The 26383-nt window shown below is 39.2% G+C and overlaps 1 protein-coding gene across 1 annotated transcript in view; it reads right to left on the bottom strand.

The window, feature by feature from the left end:
- Positions 1–26383, bottom strand: part of trioa (trio Rho guanine nucleotide exchange factor a) — a 157217-nt gene that overhangs the window by 118616 nt on the left and 12218 nt on the right. Inside the window, exon 2 of the mRNA XM_063013962.1 lies at positions 6787–6840. Within this exon, the coding sequence (XP_062870032.1) occupies positions 6787–6840 (54 nt within the window). The remainder of the gene's footprint in view (positions 1–6786; positions 6841–26383) is intronic.

Below are 26383 nucleotides of genomic sequence, written 5' to 3'. Positions count from 1 at the left end.
TGTATCTCCTGCTATGACTGCTTGTGTGTCCAAGCTTCATGTGAAGACATAATGGATTTAGAATGTGTTCAGACCGACTTCAGTGTTGTGGATAAACACAGTAGCCATTTTCACCCATCAACCTACATTAATCACACAACAACAGAGTAAAAACACGATTTAAAAAAATATTTCATTACAAGACTCTTTTGCTAAGACTCTCAAAATTGTGGTTAAATTGGGCATCCAGGCACAAAGGGCCTTGGTCAGGGGAAATGCAAAAATGCCAGTGGTCACTCTACAGGCACAACACATCACATGACTTACAATCCCTACAGTAAAACATGGTGGCAGCATTGTGCTAAATTAGAAAATACATATATAAATACATACAAAACTAGCATATTGTGTACGCAAGAGGAAGTTTATGTTCCATTTATAATTAGTAGTAGATGTGCAGCTCACAGTCTACACATCTTCCACATCAATATCTATCTAATAATAATACAGCTGTAGTGGAAAGATTATAAATGTAAATGCTAAAACCTAAAACTCAGTAAATACAGTGGTAGCCTAGTGGGTAGAGCTTTGGGTTATCAATCAAAAGATTGTGGGTTTGAATCCCACCTCTGCCATGCAGTCATGTTGGGACCTTGAGCAAGGCTTTTAACCCCGTCTGCTCCAGGGGCGCCGTACGATGGCTGACCTGCGCTCTGACCTCAGCTTCAAATAAAGCTGGAATATGCAGAAAAATAATATCATTGTACTGTCCATGTGTATATGTATGTATGACAAATAAAGGAATTGTATTCTATACTATTCTATTCTTCTATTCTATTTTATTTTATTAATACTGAAAACATAAGCCCTTACAATGTCACACATAGAAGAAATGAAATATTCCAGAATAGCTTCTAATATGTGATTGGTTGATAGTCCTACAGATACTATGGCAGCTCTAGTTCTCTACTGAACATGTGTTCTGAATTGCTACATTATGCTAGCAAATGAAGCCAAGAATGTACAGCAGGGGCAGTTATTTGGGGTCTCATGTTTTCAAACAGCAGTTGCTTTCTGGCACATGAGCATTTGTCCCACACAAGCTCTATATAGAAACTGGTTGGCTGGGAAAGGTGACGAAGTGAAGGCTTTACTGCTGAACCATGTGAAAACCCAATGCACACCATCATTCACTAGACCTTTAAAACAGTCTTCTACATTCCTTACATAAATAAGGACTGACTCAGCAATAAGGGCATAGAATTTCATTCATTAATATAGTACCCGCAAAACCCAATATAGCAATGGTGCAAGTGCTGGCTGCTGCTGTAGATTTTAATGCAGGGTAGCGGGTGTGTTACAGGGTCAGCTGGCTGATCACACTCAACCTGACCTGAATGTTCATAGCTCAAGAGCCTGTCGTTATATGCGAGGGTGAGGCTACAGCTTTTTTTAACCCCGCAAGTGTGTATGGTGAGTGTGTAAAAGTTCTGGAGAATGTGTGAACAACCCTGCGAAAGCTCCAATAAGCCCAGACCTTTCACTGTTTATTACTTGATTCAACAGTAAGGGAGCATTTCATAATGTTTATCATAAACAAAAACAAGCTTAACTGGGAAGTGATTAAATATAGTTTAAAATCACTGACTAATATATGCTTTACACAGCCTTGCATAATGTTAATGCACTGCTGTTCTGTTCAAACAAAACATTCATCCTTTCTTTCATTGAATAAATAACCACAAACATACTAAAACGACGGCATTAGAATCACACATTTATTTTAACCGATAACCAACAGTCATTAGTCAACGGTTACAAACTTGTAGCATCCCATTAAAGTATAAACACAAAGAAGCAGTAATGTGACACGATTAGCTTTCCAAATGTAGATTTTAAACAGAGGCAGTAGCAAACAGAAGCTTTAACACAACCTGCTGATCAAACAATAAACATACAGTCCATATATTAAAGCTCTTTCTGACACCATTAGTTTAGTTGCTATGCATGATGCAAAAATATTATTATTTTTTATATAATTCTGTTCATGCATTTCCCATTTTTCTCTTGACTTTTAGCATATCCAATTACCCAATTGCATTATGCTTCCTCTCTACTGATGCCGATCCCCACCCTGATTAAGGAGAGCGAGACTGACACACACCCCCTCCGACACATGCAGTAGCTGACTGCATCTTTTTACCGAGTTCATATGCTGATCAGCTTTGTGTACTTAGTCACACCCTGATCAACGCATTATTCCTCGACTCTGTGCAGGCGCCATCAATCTGCCAGCAGAGGTCGTAATTGCATCAGTTATGAGGAGTCCTTTATCAGGCTCCCACCCTGTATGAACAACAGCCAATCATTGTGCATGTAGGTGCCCAGCCCAGTCGAGTTTTGAACCGATGAGTTCGAAATGTCAGCTGGTGTGCTAGCGCGTTTTACTACTGTGCTGTGCCACCTGAGCGCAAATATCCACATTATTAAACACAGATCCACATGTGCAGTTTAACAATAGGAACAGTAGCGCTCTTCATGGTTGTATTTAGAAGTAACACAAGCACACAGAGAGTCACAATTTAGTGAGAAAGAGAGAGAGAGCGCTTTAGCTCCGCTATCAATGTAAAGAAAGCATCAGCTGCTGGTAACCAACAGCAGTAACGGTACAATGATTTCCTTGTATGTTATTTATCTGCCTTACTTATAAAAGTCCCTACGCAACATAAAAAAACAAAAGAAAAGTGTTTACGTAAAAATATTTGCCTATTTGAATAACATTAATTCAAACAACAAGCTTAATGTAAAAATTAGGGCTGTCGTTAATCGCGTTAATTAACGCGTTAAAATTTTATTCGCGATTAAAAAAATTAATCAAGATTAAAATTTTTCATCTAACTATTTTTATTTGGCTGTTTGTGCCACATACATGTGTGTCTCTGTGGTAATGAACTGTATTTCAGATGAATTAGGATGTAAAGCACATGAACTACTTTTAGCGGTTTTCACTTTTTTTACGTGTTAATGAAAAGATGAATGAAATCATGCAGGCTTTGTAACGAGTATTTCCATTGGCTGCTAGAGCTGTCCATCAAAACCGTGTAGCTCCGCCTCCTCCCCCTCAGGTAAAAAGTGAAACTCTGTGTGATGTTTCATCTCTACATTTTATTCAGCTTATTCTATCACATGGTTATAAACATGATTTATATTTGTGATGTTAGTAGTTGTTTAAAAACACATTCGTATCTGATATTTATATGGACTAAGCGTTTACATGGACTGTTTTAATGAACACTTTTTTTATAGCTACAGTCAATTACTTATAGATAATGTTTGCTAACTTGACTGTTTCAGGTATTTATAGGTGTTTAAATGGTAATTTAGAACAGTATTTCCCAGAATTCTTTCTGCACAAACACAGTATTAAAGGGTTTTCTTAATAGATCTATGAAATAATCATATCTGTGTTTTGATGCTTTATTGATGCCTTATATTAGATCAAAACATTATGGTTGGTGCACCTGTTTTCAGTGTCAGGGTCATGAACAGGAAAAGATCCTCACTTTTGTCAGATAATGTGCTTTCTACAATGAATTTAGATTGAACAATTTTATCATATTTTATGAATGTTTTATTGGTAAACACGTTCTTGCAATAACAATGTGCATAACTGTTCAAATTTTGCTTAATTATTAGTTTGCGATTAATTGAGATGAATACATACAGTATATATTAGGGCTGTCACACGATTAAAATTTTTAATCGAGATTAATCGCGATTAATTTTGTTCTTTAATCTCAAATAAAAATTGTAATCGTGTGAAAGCCCTAGTAAAAATGCATTAGTCTATATAATGTATTAGTCAATTCTTTAAAGCTGATTTTTAGGATGTTTTTATTGTTTATATACAGTTATAACCCTATTTCACACACCGGCACATTTTCAGTAGTTTGTCAGTCGCAAAATAAAAGGATAAGGGTCACTGGCAAACCTTTCCCTTTATTTTATTGAACAATTTCCAAATAACTGAACACTCACCTTAATTTGTCACTCACTTGTATTTTTTCAGAATGCATAAAAGTACTGAAGTTACTTTGTAATACATTTTTTATTTTAAACAAATTGACAGCGTGTGAAACCTGCTTCTTTCCATCTCAGCTGATTATGGGCAGAAACGATAACAAGAGCAGTAAAGCAGATGATATTTAATCCATTAATAACAAACCTGACTGCAAACAATTTCATTCAAATTTATCAACACAGTTCAGTCAGTCAGTGGGTTGGACTAGATGTGTCGGAGCGCTGGACTGTTTGCCGATACCATATAAGCTTAGCTTGCTAACAGCCAGACACTTATTCATACAAACATGCTCCTTTCACAGCACGAATCTGTGAAGCTCCCAGCACTCCCTACAATCAGTCAAGCAATCAGAGAAACATTTAGCTTCACTGTCCAACTATAGCATAAGGACAGAAAATAAAGAACTGGCTTCAGCTTTTTCTACACAAGCTTTATTCATTCAGCCAGACAAAAAGAATCCCATGTTGTTGAAATGGGGGTAACGTGAAGGACAGATCTGTTGACAAGAAACATTAGCAAGCTAATTTTGTAAACATGACCTGAACTTTGTCTAAGCCATGTACATACGTCTCTGTGGATAGCAGACAGAACTCCAAACAACACAGGAACAAAACAAATCACTAAATCATGGATTAGATCAGAAAGTCACAAGAGTAAAACAGTGTTGCTGAGCATAAAAACATAATATAAAACAGCTTGTACTAAAAGCAACAGCTTAACTCAAGGCAAATTCCAGAAATTACCGTTAATCCCTCAGCTTGGGTTTTGACCGCGACTCATGCATCATCATTGGTCAATTTAACATGCTTGGAGGAGGATGCTAAATGCCACTTTAAGTACATGAGCTCACATTTCCAAAATTGCCTAGTGTCACTAACAGTGTAGAGGGAAAAAAAAAAACAGACACAGTAGCATAAATAAATATGAACACATATCTGTTTTTTTCATACTTTTCATGCATACAAAGCAGGGTTATTTCTGCCCAAAACTTTTTAGATTACCCTTGCTAAGTAAATGCATTAATTAAAAATATAGTTTTCATCTCTTAGTGTGGATAAGGTAAAATTATGAAAATTATTATCAGGAGTAACTAGTCAGCTCTATAGCTTAGACGGTAAAATGATCCTTTTTTGTGGTCTAGTGTGCTGACAATGTCTGATGTATGTGTTTGCGTATTGAGTGCATGTTGTCCCCAATGGGGATTCCATAATGTGTGCTTCTCTACTGTACACACATGATCATCTCTGTGCTGCGATAGTTTGTCTATGTAAAGTTGATTTCTTTCTCTATAAACTCAGCAAACGGTTACAAAAATCAGTGGACACAGAGGTGTGTCAAAACACGGATGAGAATATTGGTCTTTAAAATGGAGCTATTAGGGTGAGCTGTGCTGTGTATTGTAGCTTCCACTGATTCTATCATTCAATTTATGTATGTTATTTAATTACACTAATGGCACTTTTCTTTAAATAATTGTCAAATCTGTAATTTTTGAAAAACGAGGTCCTTAAAATTAAGCACATTTTCCTGTGAATTTAGTAGGACCCTATCTATAGCTAACAAACCTAGCCAACAAAGCAAATCCAAAACCATGCACCACATAGACTGTAGATGCCATTAAGCAATACCCTACTAGTGTACCTAGTTATAAAGTTAGCAACAATACGAAACTCAACCTACACCATTATTAAAACTAAAGTGGCGTAAATAAAAATGTACATTTACAGCATTTAACACACACTGCGGTTCTGTATATAATGTGTTGTTTTGGTTTTTTTTTTAACCAAAACGTGAACATTTTACATTGTGCTGCAGTATAAAGGTAAAACTCTACTGATCTTTTAATAACTACACTAACGTAGTCAAGAAAAGCTTTATTATAAAACGGATAGTTCCGGTCCTAAAATCTGATTGGCTGAGCCGCGTTCGAAGCCGTTGTAAAATCCCAGATAAACGCACACCTAGGACCACCTCACATCATTCCATATTAATACGCCACTGAATAGAGAAAGTTAATGTTATTTTCGCCCTCACGTTGCCTAGCAACACTGTTAATCGGATTACCTTGCGTCGCGGAAGAATGCTTTATTGTAAGTTTATACACAATAAATACATTTATGAATTAAACATTGTTGTATTTATTATATTTTATGTTGACCGCCGTTTTATAAAAGCAATAAGCCACTCGAGACCGTGCATTACTGTTATGATTTTAGCACGGGGAAAGAAGTTTTAGTTTCAAAAACGTCATCCCCGTGCTAAAATCACAGTAATGCAAGGCCTCTCGTGGCTTATTGCTTTAATATACCATGTGCATCTCTATAAGCATGTTTAGTTATTTCTTGTAATGTGTGTACTGACCTGTTCACTGCACTATTTATTAATTAATAAAGCATGTGTGACTTGTTGATGTGAAACTCAAGTTTCAACAAACATCAAGCAGTAAAACATCCTCAACACTAAATTTCAAATCTAGTCCAATAGGCTCAATATTCAGATTATAATTCAGTGACAGTAATGCTTATGCTGCTATGAAATCTATCACATCCACAGCAAACTGCACGGCTCACAATAACCAATAGAGCGAATCATTCTGATTTGGGCAGTAATAAGCTTCAGTCATGTTAGTGAAATTTACTGGAGCAGAAAACTGAATGTCAGTGTAGTCATATAATAATGAACTGCAGATTTGCAAGACACAAATGGAAAAAAAAGCTAAAACGTACCTGTTTTCTGACTGCAAATATCACTTTTCGGTTCACATTTTGGAAGGGAGCCATCTAAAAGAACAGAAAGAAAGCAAAATGTTACACCGTACTGTAAATTCCTTAACAAACACAGTTGTCTTGGTTACTGTTAGGTGTGGGTCATATGGCAAAATGTATATCAGCAACGCAAGACTTTTAAATAACACAACATCTAAAGCATTGTTCAGGGCCTTAGCGTTGTTACCAGCCAGCCGGGCGCCTACGCAGGCATAATTGGTTATGTCTGAGGAAGGGCAGCTGAAAGAGGTTTCATATTGCTGCTGCAATTGCAGCCTCTGCTGGCTGGTCAATGGTGCCTGCACAGAGACGTGCAATAATGGGGATCAGTGCATGACTCTACATCCATGATACTGATCCTTCGCCTTGTGCAGGTGAAATAAGCATCGGGCTACAACCCACATCAGAGGAGGGGTTGCAAAAATAGAATGACAATATAAAAAAAGCATTGTTTAGATTTGAAGTAGAATCACACAGTACCAAGATTGTTTGGAACTATGCCTAAACCTTAACCACCATCTTAAGTAGTCCCATCTTGGTACTTGAGTTCTTCCATCAAAGAAAAAACAGTTACTGATGATGACTATAAAAATAGTAGAATGTTGGGACCGACACTGAGAGCACCTTGGCAAATGCACCTCGGCAAATGCACCTCTCAGTGGCTGGGCTGTTAGGCATAGCCAATTATGTCTGACCAGACAATAGTACTACTAAAATCCGAACCCAGATATCAGGTGGGCTTAGTTTAGTTTACTGCTGTGTAGTTCATTTTGAGTTATTCATAACTCATAATTTATCATTATTTAGAAAAATAACCAATCAGTAATAAATAAGGTAAGGACGATGGACAAAGTAAGATCAGCACAAGATCATCCGGCTCCTCTCACAAAGAAGAGTTCTGTATGTATCCTGCGTTCACCACATAATCCTACACTAGGGAACAGTGAGCTTTTCTTGTCCAAGTTCAACTGACCCTAATACATACTGCTGGTGGCACAATGTGGAATTGAGCCTGATCACCCATGTGCACTAATCACACTGAGCTAATGACCTCTAATCATGTGTTTAGTGCTGAACAACATAGCATCTGTGTTTTTACAGAGTCCTGGCTGACGGTGGATGAAGTGGTGATTACGAGCAAATTGGAGAGCATGTGAGGGCTGAATAAAAGAGGCGAGTGTCTCTCTGTAGCTAGTCTGATCTGCTGGGATGACTTGAGCTTTTTTCCCTGCCAGATTAAATACACTGCCTGCTCTTTACAGCAGCCCACAAATCGCAAGAGCCAAACGGCCTCCTATGATCACGGGTCAAACGTAGTTCTGTGATGCTGTTTTTCTGAAACTGTATTGAGGTTATTTGGTTTTCTTTAGCGCAGGGCTTCAGTGCTGAATTACCATGTGACCGCAGTCAGGGCAAAACACCACAGTAACTCAAATGAAAGAGGAAAAGCAGAGCTTCAGAGGATCACTGGTAAAGACTAGCAGTACACATACACAGATCAACCATAACATTAAAACCACCTCCTTGTTTCTACACTCACTGTCCATTTTATCAGCTCCACTTACCATATAGAAGCACTTTGTAGTTCTACAATTACTGACTGTAGTCCATCTGTTTCTCTGCAAGCTTTTTAACCTCCTTTTACTCTGTTCTTTAATAGTCAGGACCCCAACAGGACCACCACAGAGTAGATATTATTTAGGTGGTGGATGATTCTCAGCACTGCAGTGACACTGACATGGTGGTGGTGTGTTAGTGTGTGTTGTGCTGGTGTGAGTGGATCAGACACAGCAATGCTGATGGGGTTTTTAAACACCGTGTCCACTCACTGTCCACTCTATTAGACACTCCTACCTAGATGCTCCACCTTGTAGATCAGAGACGATCGCTCATCTATTGCTGCTGTTTGAGTTGGTCATCTTCTAGACCTTCATCAGTGGTCACAGGACGCTGCCCACAGGGTGCTGTTGGCTGGATATTTTTGGTTGGTGGACTATTCTCAGTCCAGCAGTGACAGTGAGGTGTTTAAAAACTCCAGCAGCGCTGCTGTGTCTGATCCACTCATACCAGCACAACACACACTAACACACCACCACCATGTCAGTGTCAATGCAGTGCTGAGAATGATCCACCACTCAAATAATACCTGTTCTGTAGTGGTCCTTGGAGAGTCCTGACCATTGAAGAACAGCATGAAAGGGGGCTAACAAAGCATGCAGAGAAACAGATGGACTGCAGTCAGTAATTGCAGACCTACAAAGTGCTTCTATATGGTAAGTGGAGCTGATAGAGTGGACAGTGAGTGCAGAAACAAGGAGGTGGTCATAATGTTATGCCTCATTGGTGTATATAGCACATATTCCACATAAGTCCCCCCAAAAATCTATAAGGTTATGAGATGTTAAAAATTCAATCCCAACCAAATATTCAAGCTGGTGCTCGGGTGAGCTCAAGCTCCTGGGTCTGAGTCTGCTGGCCGACGGGGGCACTCAAGACATAATTGGTCTTGCCTGAGAAAGGGAGGGTCAGTTGGGGTTTTTCTTATTGCCACTGCAACAGCGTCTCCAACTGTCTGGTTAAGGTGCCGGCACACAATGGGTGTGTTCGAAAACCTAGGGAGCTGCCTTGCTGTCTTACTGTCTACATAGGTATGTATACAAAGAAAATATAACCTTAGGGTTTTTATGCAGAACTAGATGTTGCTTTAATTTGTCTTAAGGTTAATTGATGCATCAAATGAACAATGAAAATGAATAATGTAGTATGTTAGTGTAGCAGGGCATTTTGTTGATACTGCCATGTCAAAATTATTCAACCTCTACATAACATTGCTGATCCTAAAACCTACTGCTAGTCTATATGAGATAAAGTTGGGTTACAACATCATTAAACAATTAAGACCTCAATAACCCCCCTAAATTTGCTACAGCTGTGATGTGTTATATAAACACCACCCAAAGACTCAAATGTTCAAGGTGTGTTGAAACCATGGAGAAAACTAAGGAGCTGTCACAAAGGGTGAGAAAGGAAATCATTTTATTGCACCAAAAGGGTTATGGGTATAAGAAGATGTATTGTCTGGAAGTTCCAAAGTTATGGCGTAGCAGCAAACCTGACTGGCCATAAGAGAAGGTCAAAAATAGAGACCTAAGCAATACCATACTATCCCACAAATGTGTCAGTGGAATCCATGGCACACACCACTCTCGACCACTCTGGTAGCACAGGAATGGAATGGTCAACTGAAACACACCAAAAGGAATTTGGATAGGCCTGCAGAATTCTGGGAAGACTGCAACTGTATGTCAAGATAAGATCTGTTTTAATAATTAAACTTATTCCAGCTGTGGTCAAGGTTTTAGGATTTACATCCAGTATAACATTTGCATCTTGTTTCAGCTGCACTAGAAATGTTAAGCTTTTAAAATTTTAAGTACTTATACTGTTAATATATATTTTTGGAAAATATGAAATGCTTGTCATTTACAAAACAAGACTATTCATAAACTGACCGGTGACTTTACACAGGTGATAGACTGGGTGCTAGGCAGTGGCTCTCCTCAACCAGCAGGGTTGCAGAGGAATTGCAATAAGGGAAATGATTAAACTGAAGGGAACGGAGTGTGATTGTGTGTATATGTATATACACCGATCAGCCACAACATTAAAACCACCTCATTGTTTCTACACTCACTGTACATTTTATCAGCTCCACTTACCATATAGAAGCACTTTGTAGTTCTACAATTACTGACTGTAGTCCATCTGTTTCTCTACATCCTTTTTTAACCTGCTTTCACCCTGTTGTTCAATGGTCAGGACCCCCACAGAGCAGGTATTATTTAGGTAGTGGATCATTCTCAGCACTGCAGTGACAATGACATGGTGGTGGTGTGTTAGTGTGTGTTGTGCTGGTGTGAGTGGATCAGACACAGCAATGCTGATGGGGTTTTTAAACACCGTGTCCACTCACTGTCCACTCTATTAGACACTCCTACCTAGATGCTCCACCTTGTAGATCAGAGACGATCGCTCATCTATTGCTGCTGTTTGAGTTGGTCATCTTCTAGACCTTCATCAGTGGTCACAGGACGCTGCCCACAGGGCGATGTTGGCTGGATATTTTTGGTTGGTGGACTATTCTCAGTCCAGCAGTGACAGTGAGGTGTTTAAAAACTCCAGCAGCGCTGCTGTGTCTGATCCACTCATATCAGCACAACACACACTAACACACCACCACCATGTCAGTGTCACTGCAGTGCTGAGAATGATCCACCACCTAAATAATACCTGCTCTGTAGTGATCCTTGGAGAGTTCTGATGATTGAAGAACAGCATGAAAGGGGGCTAACAAAGCATGTAGAGAAACAAATGGACTACAGTCAGTAATTGTAGAACTACAAAGTGCTTCTATATGGTAAGTGGAGCTGATAAAATGGACAGTGAGTGTAGAAACAAGGAGGTGGTTTTAATCTTATGGCTGATCTGTGTATATATAATTGTAGTTGTTTAGTATTATTGCATCTGCACTTTTAACTTGGAATTATCTTGATATCTACCAATTCACTCAACCAACTTGATACTGGTACTTATACTTGTAGGGCAGTTGTAGCCTAGTGGTTAAGGTACTGGACTAATAAGCAGAAGGTCGCTAGTTCAAACCCCACCTCTGCCAGGTTGCCACTGTTGGGCCCTTGAGCAAGGCCCCTAACCCTCACTTGCTTAGCCTTAGACGGTAAGTCGCTTTGGATAAAGGTGTCTGCTAAATGCCGAAAATGTAAATGCACTGGTCTAGATACTGATAGAAAATATGCTTAGTTTAGTAATGTCTTAAGCTCACAATAGTTTTTTCCCCACATTTTTATCAACTGCTTTATCCTGGTCGCAGGAATAACCCATACAGGATGCCACTATAACAGAATAGTGTTATTTGCAAGTAAATTTTATATCATTAATCAACAATTGATGACATTATGTGGGCACGTTTATGCACTACATGTATTTGATAGTGGTATAGCATGTGTAAAAATTTAAACAACAATGAAATATGCAAATACATACAAAGAAAAGCATGTTATCCTTGCTTTTAAATGGCATTTTTCACTTCTTCAGAGTGTATTTGAATATTGAAATGTATCCCTTCCAGTTCCAGCTGCAGATATGGTAATCTAAACCGTTATGTAAAAATGATTCGGGATAGATGTGTCAAGCGTACGTGCTAACTGAGTGCAGATGTGTAGAAAGCCTAATCTGGGCTGCCGGTGGGAGGAGGGGCGGTGTTGCAGTGGAGCGTCTGTACTGATACACAGGGGGTATCTATGTCTTATCACACACATGATCTGAAGCCTATAGAAAGTGCTACACCTCGTCAGTGTGATGCTCATTATCAGTCAAGATGAGTGACAAGCCCTCCTCCTACACGCTCTCTCATCTGCTGCCCAGTGACATCACCACAGGTACAAACAGAGAAGCACAGTGGAAAATCTACTGCTGAAGCTTAAGTGTACAGGAATGAGATGCAGAGATAATAAAACATGATGGAATTCCAGAGATTCCAGGACAGGAGTGCAGCTTCTTTATGGTCCGCAATCGGAAATTTTCCTCCTAATGTTCCAGGGCAATGTGAGCTGCCAGACAGCTAGAGTCAGAGCAGGAAACTGGAGACCAAACACTACACATAGCACCGATGGTATGCCAAGTGCATTCCTGACACTGTTCCTCCTAGTACTGTAGTCTACATGTACAGTGCTTCCAGAAATACACTGCTAATACAAACAGTTATTTATTTATTAGGATTTTAACGTCATGTTTTACACTTTGGTTACATTCATGACAGGACAGGTAGTTACTGGGTACACAAGATTCATCAGTTCACAAGTTTAATGAGGATGAGGACACGGTGAGACCATGCAAACTCCACACAGAAAAGACCCAGGCTGCTCCACCTGGGAATCGAATCCAGGACCTTCTTGCTGTGAGGTGACAGTGCTACCCACCGACAGTGCACCGACAGTGCTACCCATACAAACAGAAACCCGACATCAAACTTCTATACTCTGCCTAGAAATATACACCAGCTTAACTTACCATACATTTGTACTAGTTCTACTTTTCAACCAGAATTCCCTTTATAAGTACATAGTATGAGAGTTATTATCCATCTGTAGAGCAGTGAGAGCTCAGCAGTTAAGGTACTGCACTAGTAATCAGATGGTCCCTAGTTCAAACCCTACTGCCACCAAGTTGCCACTTTTAGGCCTAAAGTTGAACCAATAAACTTTGAACAGATTTATTGGATAAAAGCGTCTGCTAAATGGCTTAAATAAAAATAAATCATATCATATAAGGTGCTCAGGTGGTCCATTATGCAGGTGGTAAATTATGCTAGCCCACTACCACTGGGATCCAGGGTCTAAATCCCCAGCGGTGCTGTCAGCCAGTCAGGCATTACATGCAGACATGATTGGTGGTCTGTGGAGCGGGGATAGCCGAAGGCACCAGAGTGTGTTACTGCACTACACCCAGTGATTCCAGGGAAGCCTGACCCACTGCAACCATGACAAAGATAAAGTGGTGGTAAAACATGAAAATGAAATGTAATAAATATGTAATACATTTTGCTCAATGTGGACACACTGTATATTTAAACAAATAGGCCAACTTTCGAGTGTTATGATTATAAAAGCTATTACACTGGAAAATGTAATAAACAGCACATAAAAGCAACATAAATAGCATTAAAAAGTAAGCTGAAGTGAAGTTGTTTAAGGGGTTAGGCATAAGCTAGATATTATGGTCCAAATAAGGAAACAAAAGCTTAGAGACTAAGTGGAGAGGCCTGGTTCTAATCCACCACAGAGAAGAAAGGAGTTTCATTTCCCACTACAATTCAATTCAATTCAATTCAACTTTATTGTCATTATACAATACAGGGTTGTACAGTATAACGAAACACTGTCAGGCTACATCTCCAGTGCAGACAATGAAAGACAATAGTGCAAAAACAATGGGGGAGGGGATGGGGGAAGTTACCAAAAGAAAACCATACATAAGGTGCATAGACAAGGTGCAATGACAAGACAATATAAGGTGCAAAAACAATATAAGGTGCAAGAACAAAACAAGGTGCAAGAACAAAAGCAAGGTGCATAGACAGATTGAGGTAGTGGATTTGGATTTAGCAGCTAGGTTTGGGTAAACAAATTCGAGGTAGTGGATTAGCAGCAAGAGTGCAGTAAAAGTGCGAGTGCAACAGTCGTAGAGGTGGTTATGTCCTGGTAGTTATAGTAGGAATGACTAGTTTAACCGCTCGTGGGTAGAAACTGTTCTTGAGTCTGGTGGTTCTGGCTCGAATGGTCCGGTACCTCTTCCCAGATGGCAGTGGCTGGAACAGGAAGTGGCTGGGGTGTGTGGGGTCAGAGGAAATGTTCCTGGCTTTCCTCAGACATCTTTTATTGTAGATGTCCAGTATGGGTGGGAGTGCGGTTGCAGTGATGTGCTGGGCAGTTTTCACCACCCTTTGAAGAGCCTTGTGTTCAGCAGCTGTGGCACTGCCGTACCAGACCGTGATGCAGCTTGTCATGATACTCTCCACAGTGGATCTATAGAAGTTACAGAGAAGCTGCTGTGGCAGGTTGACTCTCCTCAGTCTTCGAAGGAAGTGGAGACGTTGTTGTGCCTTTTTGATGACGTGTGATGTGTTGAGTGACCAGGTGAGATCCTCAGCTAGGTGGACGCCAAGGAACTTGAAGACAACAACCTTTAGGCCCCAAAGCCTCAGAAATGAGAAGAGACTGAGTAGAGGAAGAAATGTCAAACCTGCTGCCGAGTCAAGCTTAGTCCTGCCCTTACCTTCAAACTGGTTTGAATTTAATGGTATGAATGTCAGATCCACAACAGCAGCAGGGCAGAGATGACCAAGAAACACATGAACGCTTAGACTTGGCACTAGGGATGTCCCGAGCCCGATCAAGGAATTTTTTTAACTGATCGGTATCGGCTTTACTAAGCCCGATCCTAAGTCGATCCTTCGAGAGCACCAGTGAAGTGTAATGTCTGCAATGTGAGCGTTTCACGAGGCGGTAGGAGCAGAGCTGCGTTCATTACTGTAGAATTTTACTGTTTATATGGTGTGTGAGTCAAGGATCACTCCGGTTTACAAAACAATAACTTTTAATCCGAGTATGAAAACTTCAGGACCAGAACATACAGCTTTTACGAGTTTACGTGTTACAAGACTGAACGACATCTCAGTATCAAGCACTCTGATTGGCTTAGTTATGTAACCGAGCGTGGTAGTGATGCACTTGCTTAATAAAGAAATACAGTAAATACACGGTATATTCACAAATTGTCGGGAGCAGAACACTTTATTAACTTCTTCTGTTACGGTACCGAATAGCGGACAGCTAGAGTCATCACGTTAGCCAAGCACGCTATTCCATGCACTATGAAAGCCGCAAAGGGTCAAAACACACTCACTTCGCGTAGAAACGTCCATCAAACCATTGTCACAATACAACCACAGAAAAGTTTGTTACACCGAGCGTTACAACACACATACAAGTACGGTGGCTCATAAGAAACAAACCAGATGTAATTTAACCAAATGACCTACAATTACTACCAATTTGATACGGCACCTAAAAAATAAACACTCAGCCGAATACAGCGAGTTTATTTTCATATGATGAGAAGAGGAACCGGCTGTCCGCTAACACGGCAGAGATAGTGATTACACAACACATAGTTACTATCATTATGACAGTATATTATTCTTATTACTTATTTTCCACCATAATTTACAAATAAATTCTTTAAAAATCCTACAATGTGATTTCCTGGATTTTTTTTCTCATTTTGTCTCTCATAGTTGAAGTGTACCTATGATGAAAATTACAGACCGCTCTCATCTTTCTAAGTAGGAGAACCTGCACAATCAGTGGCTGACTAAATACTTTTTGGCCCCACTGTATATATATATATACACACAAATTAAAACCACCTCATTGTTTCTACACTCACTGTCCATTTTATCAGCTCCACTTACCATATAGAAGCACTTTGTAGTTCTACAATTACTGACTGTAGTTCATCTAGTTTTCTGCATGCTTTGTTAGCCCCCTTTCATGCTGTTCTTCAATGGTCAGGACCACTACAGAGCAGGTATTATTTGGGTGGTGGGTCTTTCTCACACTGCATTGATAATGACATGATGGTGGTGTGTTAGTGTGTGTTGTGCTGGTATGAGTGGATCAGACACAGCAGCGCTGCTGGAGTTTTTAAATACCGTGTCCACTCACTGTCCACTCTATTAGACTCTCCTACCTAATTGGTCCACCTTGTAGACGTAAAGTCAGAGACGATCGCTCATCTGTTGCTGCTGTTTGAGTTGGTCATCTTCTAGACCTTCATCAGTGGTTACAGGATGCTGCCCACGGGGCACTGTTGGCTGGATATTTTGGTTGGTGGACTATTCTCAGTCCAGCAATGACAGTGAGGTGTTTAAAAACTCCATCAGCGCTGCTGTGTCTGAGTGGGTGAAAGGGGGCTAACAAAGCATGCAGAGAAACAGATGAACTACACTACTACTATGGTAGGTGGAGCTGATAAAAATGGACAGACATAGCCAATCATGTCTGGTCTGTAGCTACACTGGAGAGAGGATTTATTTAATAATACCGCTTTACTTAAAATAATAATATAATAATTTAATATTACAACATGTCACTAAATGTTTAAGCACACTGAATCAGCCATTATGTGAATATCAGCACATATATTAAGTTTCAAGACTCAAAATTTGGGGTTGCTTTATATTCCATAGGGCATGCAGAGGCATGAATAGGGTCTGAGACCTACACAGCATGAATTGTGCTATTCCTTTTATTGTGACCAAGCAGGATGTAAGTGTCACCAGAGACACACTCATGCTGTAGTGCAGAGTGTAAATTAAACTATTCAGTCTTGTCCAAAAAGCCCCCGTGTGAGCCAGAGCAAAGGGGGAAAAACAATGGCATGAACCATACTGAGTCAACAACATGTGTTCCGCTCACGACCATGTGTTTCACTGTAATAAACAAGTTGCTTCTATTCTATCAACATACCAACTTAAAACAAGCATCGGTTTATGCGCAATCCACGTAATACGGCCCCCGTCGCACCCTATGATCGGAGCGATCATGAAGCTGATTCATAGCTGAATCATGAGGAGGAAAGCAGGGGCCTCTCATTGCTGCATGTTTTCAGTCTGCCTCATCTTTGTGAAGAGAAAATAGAGACTCGCTTCAGTTCTGACAAGGTTCTTTTCCTAGTCTTACGCATCCAAAGACCACCTCGAGTGAATCAGAACACAACTGTGTCTTGTGAATAGAGCCATTTTTCTTATCGTGCTCAGTGTGTGTTCATCTTTCTACTCTCTAACTGAGTTTGTGTTTCTAAGAAAGAAGCCTAAAAGCCTAAAAAATACTAGCAACACTGCTGCACCTACTACACCCATAGCAAACCCAACACACTACCATGCCATTACCATGTCAGTGGCATCAGAGTTAATTATTATTATTTTCTCTGCAACCCAATTTGTTGGCTTGTAACCCACCCAAGGGTCGCGACCCAGAGTTTAAAATACCCTGGTACAGGCAGCATTTGGAGAAAGTATTAGGTCCATTCAGTGCACCACATGGTTCACCCAGTCATTTATGCAATACAAAAAAAATTCCCTAATGATGCTCAATATTCCGAATGATGCCCTGATTTAAAGTGCTGAGGTTACTCAGAATCAGGTCAAGCACCTCCCATAGCTTCTTTAATCACCTGATTTAGGCATCTTTGAGTCTTTATTGGATGACGTAAATCAAACTGTGGGCAAACTGCAGTCGATTTTGTTGACCTCATTTAGAGTTCAATATGTATAGTCCACACTTTTATGACTTTTCTGGAAGCCTTTATACCTAGTCTTCTCTGTTTTTTCCTCCCACTGCCTGTGAGCATAAACACCCAGCTCTGAATGAATGCAACATTCGTCACTGCACTATTTTAGGAAGTCTCCACAGAGCACCACCCAAAGGCCTGGGGAGACCAGGTAAAGCACTCCATAGCCTCAAGAAAAAGCCTAGTGTGACGCAGCTTGTTTTTACTGCCACCCTGACGTAGGCAAAGCTGACCCGTAGGACAAGGCCAGCACAATGTCCAGGGGACAGCTGTATGAGTTAAAAAGGAGGTTAAAGGCCAAGTTACTATGCAACAACCCAGTTTGAGTGAGAGGGAAATCAAAAGAGAGAAAGACAAAGAGAGGTCAGAGCAGTTAAAGTTTAACATGTCTCTATGGACTCAGCTCAACAAGGTACGATGGCTCTATAATTTAGAGGATGTCCTACTTTTGAAACCAATTTAACGAAGGAGGGAAAAAAAAGCACTTTTTTGGAGTCTTTGGAGAAAATCGTTATCCTTAGCCTCTTTAATAGCTGAGTCACTATGTTATTCAAGCCAAGCCTAGAATAGCTGAGCTAGTTCTTTGATTGTGAATAATAAAATATATATAAATGCAACATAAAAGAGAAGAGACACGGTCTACAGAAATGCACAGTCCAGAGAACGTCCCACTGAAACAAAACACCAAACACCATTATGCAGTGCGCTAAATAGTGTGTAAAACCAATAAGCTTATATACGATCTCTGAGTAGACTAGTGTTTGATTTGAGTCGCTGCTACAGTCAGGCAGTTCGATATGTGCACTTTCAAATACATGACATTTAAATTTCCCCAGAAGTACTGGGCGTAATGCAGTACCACGGTACGGGTGGGACGCCAATCTATCGTGGGGCCTCGGGGACGCACTTAGACATCGCCAAACATGTCTGTATGCAAGCATGCACTGCTGGGAATAAAATCCTGGAACCCAGCATTAGTGGAGCAGCGTAAACTACCACTGCGTCATCCGAGCACCCAAAATACATGACATGACAGATGAAACTACCACATTTGTCAACTTTGCTTCTTTGAATGTCATTAAGATAAGATAATCCTTTATTAGTCCCACAGTGGGGAAATTATAACCTCACTGATATAACAAGGAATAATAACAAGGAACAGTACAGGAGATGGTTTGTAACAGCAATTACACTGTATAACACCTCTTCACTGTGTCGGGATATCATAATACACTGGCCAGGTTTGTGTTTAGCGATTTAACATTTTTCATTAGTGTAGCGTATGAAATATGAGGGGCAATATGCAATATGAGACGGTCTTAGCAATCATACATACGGCAATTAAGTTAGTACTAGAGCCTTTTCTGTGGTGTAGTGTGCTGACAATGTTTGATGTATTTGTTTACTTATTGAGTGCATTTTGTACCTTTGGGGATTTCATAATCAATGGAACAGTGTGTTTCTTTACACACATGATCATCTCTGTGCTGCGCCTCAAACAAACAAACTATCTATCTATCTATCTATCTATCTATCTATCTTATCTATCTTATCTATCTTATCTATCTATCTTATCTATCTTATCTATCTATCTATCTATCTATCTATCTATCTATCTATCTTATCTATCTATCTATCTATCTATCTATCTATCTATCTATCTATCTATCTTATCTATCTATCTATCTATCTATCTATCTATCTATCTATCTATCTTATCTATCTATCTATCTATCTATCTATCTATCTATCTATCTATCTATCTTATCTATCTATCTATCTATCTATCTATCTATCTATCTATCTTATCTATCTTATCTATCTTATCTATCTATTCTATCTATTCTATCTATTCTATCTTATCTATCTTATCTATTCTATCCTATCTATTCTATCTATTCTATCTTATCTATCTTATCTATTCTATCCTCTTATCTATCTTATCTATCTATTCTATCTTATCTATCTATCTATCTATTCTATCTATTCTATCTTATCTATCTTATCTATCTATCTATCTATCTATTCTATCTATTCTATCTTATCTATTCTATCTATTCTATCTATTCTATCTATTCTATCTTATCTATCTATCTATTCTATCTATTCTATCTTATCTATCTTATCTTATCTATCTTATCTTATCTATCTTATCTATCTATCTTATCTATCTATTCTATCTTATCTATCTTATCTATCTTATCTATCTATCTATCTATCTATCTATCTAAAAAGATAATGCCAAAATACTAAACTGACTGACATTTCTTTAAATCATAGAAGCAAAGCTTGAAACAGAATGAACATAATGAACAGAAACATGAACATAAACACCATTAGCAGAACCAGTTGTACCAGCAGCATGAATGTGGATTTTAAATAATTAGTAGCAAAGACTTCATTACAAAAACTAACAAAGCATGTAGTCTGTATATTAAAGCATAAACTTAATTAAGAGACGAATGCAGAAGCAGAATTTAAAAAAGAAAACAATGTGGCCACTTCTGGTCCCCTGCCAAGTGGTTAAGAATCCCTTGTGTAAATGATTGACATTTTTAACATGCACATCCTGGTTTTGACTTGCATTCAGCTGCAATAATCTTATAGCTTTTGTTGCATGTAATTATATGCACTCTATGATTTTTCATTGTTCAGTGTTGGTGAAGACTTGATTGTATGTGAAAGAGATGCCAAGTTGGAGTGACTCGAGTAGTGATTTGGCTGTCAGGACTATCATTATTGCATGGTTTATACTCCTTATTGTGTTTATTGTAGTGGTACAGAGGCTGATGAAGTGTCATGGCAAGACTTTTGTAGTCAATGGTAACACCAGTGTGAGGCCAGACTCAAAGACTGTGTTCCAATTTGGCCTCATCTCTACTAGGCTTCAGCTCCTAAAAGGGAGCGAGTGTGTAAGAACACAGACGTATTGTAACACTTTTGAAAAGTTCAGAGAAAGAGAAGGCAGTGTGCTTGCACTTGTATTAATTTAATCCCAATGGTATTTGTTTTCTGAAATGTGGAAATCACAGCATCCTGCTAAATGTATTAAATTAATAATGCTTATCTCATTAAAACCCACAAGCTAAACAACGCTTACAGTACTGTGACAGTATATTGTCTAAGCAACTGAGGCTTAAGGGCCTTGCTCAGGGGCCCAATAGTGGCAACCTGGCAGTGGTGGGGCTTAAACCAGCAACCTTTGGATTACTAGTCCAGTACCTTAACAACTAGGCTACAACTGCCTATGTTAACTGTTAACAATAGCAGTAGAAGCAACAGGACGGTTTTTAATTTGCCACACTGCAGTTCTTATGGTTTTTAATTTTCTTAATTCTGCTTTAAACTTACATTTTGAAATGAAGTGCATTTGGTCTTTAAATGTGCTGCTTGTATTTTCTCACTGCAGTAATGATTCTATATGAGTAAGCAATAGTCTGCACTGTTTCTTGTCACACCCACGCAGCCTGCTTTAGTGTGCTTGGTCCCTGGTCAGGAAGAGTACATAGTTACAGTATGGAGCAATTGGCAATAATAAACAACCACTAAATGTGTGATCAGGGGTTGAAAATGTACTATATCATAGAGTAATGTGCAGTGAAAAAAGGGTTTCAGTACATTACTAAGGTTTTAATTACTAGCATGTGGACGCAAAACTTTACAGAGACTCAAATGGAAAGTTTTAGCAATTATACTACAATAAATGTCATTAAAGGAAAATGTTAAGGTTGTTTTAGGTCATTACACCTTGATTCTGGATTTGTTTGCTGATCAGAAGTATCAAGGTCTTTTTTTCCTTCATTTGCACTAGGGGTATACTGACACTTAAAACTTACAACCTGATAAATATCAATAAATATTTAGATCATTGCAGCTATGCTGTAAATTGTCACAAAGCATTGCTTATAGACTTTTAATGTAAGAAAAAGCAGAGATTTCAAACATGACTCCAAATAAGTTTTTTTTTTTTTAAGGTTCCATTAAATATGTACAATTTTTATTTATTTACTTTGGTTTTAAACACCATGTTTAACACATATGTGTCATTTAAAGGCAAAATAGGTATTACGTCTCTGTCAGTTTAAACCAAATATCTGCAAAACCACACAAGCAGCATTTTAAAAGACAGTAAGTACCATATCGTAATATACATTAGTGTGGATCTCCGTACCCAACACTGACAGGTGATGAAAAGCAGCCTCAGGCTGGACATGTGTCAGAGGGGACGGGTGGTGATCTGGCACTCCTCGGTCAGACTGTTGGTTGAGCAAATGGCAGCAGATTCAAAATGAGAAATTGGAATTGACTAGATTGGAAGATAAAGGAGGGAAATCTAGAAAGAGTGGATGGAGGCTTCAATAGTTCAAGTGATGAGGCTAAACACAGGAAACAATCACTAATGTTAACCATTAACTACCCACACTTATCTGTCTTGTGCTTCCACTGACTTGTCTGAGACTAAGAACCACATAAAAAAGCTTCACGGGTTATTAACACTTATTGTAAAACTCGCCCTGAGCAACAGGGAACAAAAACGGCTGGTACAGTTATGCAAATCAAGAGCTCATAAAAACATGACTTATGACGGGTAAAGAGCAGCCCACACACATAAAGTACTGACATTTTGAAGAGTGACTGAATAAGTGAACATTTTGACCTGTGGGTGAGCAGCACTGTGCCAGCAAGAAGCATGAGTCTGGCTTTATTCAATCCATCTGAACCAGGTCTATACTTACTGCATAGAATGAAAGGACAGAGCAGTATATCATATAGAAATACTTCTATAGAAGAGATTTTCAGGGCTGCAAGTACTAATCCACAACAGCATAGCATACATCTCGCTGATATTTCAATATACACCTCTGCATCAATGGTACCTTCACAAATATGTAAGTCACCCATGCCATGAGCACTGATCCACCCCCATACCATGACAGATGTTGGCTTTTGCACCTTTTACTAATAACAGTCTAGATGGTCCTTTCTGTATTTGCCAATGAGAACCCAACATCTGTTATTCCTGAAATAATCTGAACTATGGCCTCATCTGACCACAGCACGTCTCCACTGCCTTCAGGTTCATCTGAGATCATCAGGTTCATCTCGAGCCCAAAGAACACAGAGGCGTTTCTGAATTAAATCGATGTAAGGCTTTCTCTTGGTGTAATAGAGTTTCAGGTTGCATTACATTATTAGGTGACAATGGTTTTCTGAAGTACGCCAAAGCCAATGTGGCTAAATTTAACAGTCACAAGGCAGTTTCTCATGCTGAGAGCTCAAAGTTCATGCAGATTCTACAGTGGTTTCTGGCTTTGCCCTACACGGACTGAGATCTCTCTAGATTCCTTTTCACAATATTATGAACAGTAGATGGTGAAGTTTTGCATTGGAAAATGTTCTCTTAACTGACTGACAATCTGAGTTGTGAGCCACAGCCCATCATAGCTTGTAAAGACTGATTTTTAGTGGATCCTTATTTTATAGCCTCTTATGATTCCTTTCCCTGTTTCCAACTCATCTGCTTATTGTGGAACACTAACGTAATTCTATAAATGTTTCACTCTTATTTTGCCTCTGTCCCAACTTTCTTGAGTGTCTTACAGGCATCAGCTTTTAAATGTGTTTCTGTTTACAAAATGCTATAATGTTTAAGAGTAAAAATGTTGAAAATATTCTTCCAAATTTTACACACTTTTATCTTTATATTGGGTTTCTCAAGAGTCCCAACTCTTTCAGAAATGGGGTTTGTACATTATGTTGCTGGTTCTGCTCACTGTGTTCATCTTACTGTTCTACATTACTGCCATGTTCACTACATTTACCATGTTGCTGTTTTCTAATCATTAAACTGTAATATGACAGTGATTTTTTTTCTTCATTTAATAGACCCATCGCAAGGCTTGGGTACCCTCCGCTCACTCATACCCACTGTACCCTCACTTTTCGTATATTATCTGACCAAATCAGCTCTTCTATCATAAGCTCTATTAACCAGTTTTCGTAGTCTGTTTGCACTTTTAAAAGGATGTCTTCAGAATTAGGGGTGGGTTTATAAAATCGATTTTTCGATTCGAATCAATCTTTATTTGAACGATCCGATATCGATTCATATAAACGCGAGATCGATCTTTTAAATACGCCCCTTTTTACGGTGCACACGGAAATCTGTTACCCCCTTTAATTTCGCGTGACCAGCCAGTGTTTTTTCATGCAATGAGATCTGACCTGCACATCAGTCCAGCATGGCAGAAGCTCAAGTTATGACCACTACACAACTTTTTGCACTGATTTTCGCTCGGCGACGGGTCGGTGCTGGATTCGGGAGGAACTCGGTGTTCGCTCTGCGATCAAAACTCGGCTCTCAATCAATGTGTGAAACAGCGAGGGGAAACACAGGGGAGAGGTTGTAAACAGGTGGTGGAGCGCAATATAGTTTCTATCAGAATACATCAGCACACACGAGTTTTACAGTATTTTTGACCTGATCGTTCTCTACAAAACCAAATATTTATTAACCTCCAACTCACTATAGAACAAGCCATGCTGCTCGTGTTGCCAAATCCACTCAGATTCATTTATTTCATCAGCGCACAAACTTTGATCGCTCGCTACTTGTTGATGTGCATGTTTGGACGTGGTATCATTAAACCTTTCATCACTTCTCACGTGTGTTTTCGTGACAGAACGTAGTTTTGGAGACCAGAGAAGCTCGCCTGTGATTCCCCCTGGTGATAGATGGTGTAGTGTAAAACCCCCCATCGCCCATCAGTCGTGTAGTGTGAACATTACAGCGACCAGGTGTTAATCAGAGTGTCGTGTAGTGTAAACTTGGCATAAGCTGTTCAACAGCCAGGTGTATGTTTACATTACATTTACAATGTTGTAGCGTGTCAGACATATAAAATAATAATAAAAAATGAATGTTACTGTTTTCTGTTTTGGATTAATTATTTATGTAAACAAAATACACAAATATTTTTAATAATGAGTGTTCTTTGTACAATTATCACATTCGTTCTCTGAACATCTTTACATATTTAAACAAAACCTGTTAATGTAACTCAAATATGCCTAAATGTGTTGAATCGAAATTGAATCGAAAATCGAATCAAAAATCGAATCGAAGATCGAATCGAATCGGGACCTTGTGAATCGGAATCGAATCGATCCAGGAAATTAGTGCCGATACCCAGCCCTATTCAGAATGTCATGAGACAATGAAGAGCCTCTTTTAAGCTGTCTGTGGTTTTAAGGGAACAATAGTCGTCTATACAAGCTTTGTCACTTCCCGTAAGGGAGAGGCTTCGACTTTAACTGACATTTTCAGCAGAATAATACTTATGCAGTAAACAGTCAAATCGAACAAATAGCTTTTGTTTAAAATCCAAAATTATTTTAAATACATGGTAGGATTGTAGTTACATCAGAATGCACCAGTGGTTAAAAGAAAAGAATAAGAAAAATATAAACTACTGTAACGTTCTCTACTGTCACTTTCGCTTATTAATAAAGTAAACCACTCAGGGTGTGAACACTTACAGTTGTTACCACATCTATCATATTTTAAGAAGCTTAAAGACCTGGGGATAAAGCAGGTCTCCTGAATTTCTTTCCCAAACTGAGCTGCCTGAATTAGCCCTTGGTTGGAGACTAGACTAGAACATGCCCTTGAGTAGGGTTGGGCGGTATGACGATATTACCGTATACCGCGGTATTCAAAAATGGTGACGGTATTCAAAAATGGTGACGGTATTTTTTTAATTGTGAAGTGCCAAATTTCTGCTTCAGGTTTACCTTGATAACTGAGACTTTAGGACATGCGCGCATCCACAGTGACATCCCGCCCCGCCCCCGCGGTAATACCGTATACCGCGATATTTCCTGAAGACGGTATGACGGTATGAAAATCGGCAATATCGCCCAACCCTACCCTTGAGTAGTGCTTGTGTGCACTGATCAGCACCCAGACTTACCCAGACACTGATCAGTCACTGTGCTGCCAATATTTTCCAGCAGATTATATAGTCATATAGTGGCACAGCAGGCACACCCTGTTTACTCTAACTATTTAAAACAGCCAGCGAGAGCGAGAAAATTGCGAATGACTGTATAAACAATAGAAATTCACAAATTGCACATTTAAGATTAGAACTACCCACAATACATGCATTTTGATATTCCATCTGGCAATTTACCACTTTCAGATTACAACGGCTGAATGAATAAGATTTAGGAGGGATTGAAAGTTTACAGAGAGCAGGTTAGTCTACATTTCCTGTGAGTGCAGGCTCACCCCGTAGAGGGACAGAGACTCAGCTCAAAAACACAAATAGTAAACAATGGTCTTTGTTTCTACAGGAAAACAATCTTGCAGACAGTTCACCAAATGGTTTTAAGCTCAGTCCAGTTATTTAGTGGTCACCAGAGGAAAAAAAACTTGGAGCTAGCTCAAGAAACATCATTTACATTTTCGGCATTTAGCAGACGCTTTTATCCAAAGCAACTTACAGTACTGTGACAGTATACTGTCTAAGCAATTAAAGGTCAAGAGCCTTGCTTAAGAGCCCAACAGTGAAAACCTCGCAGTGGTGGGGCTTGAACCAGTGACCTTTTGATCATTAGTCCAGTA

This window comes from Trichomycterus rosablanca, chromosome 2 (assembly GCF_030014385.1).
Source record: "Trichomycterus rosablanca isolate fTriRos1 chromosome 2, fTriRos1.hap1, whole genome shotgun sequence".
Classification (NCBI taxonomy): Eukaryota; Metazoa; Chordata; class Actinopteri; order Siluriformes; family Trichomycteridae; genus Trichomycterus; species Trichomycterus rosablanca.
This window is presented reverse-complemented; position numbering and strand designations above follow the sequence as displayed.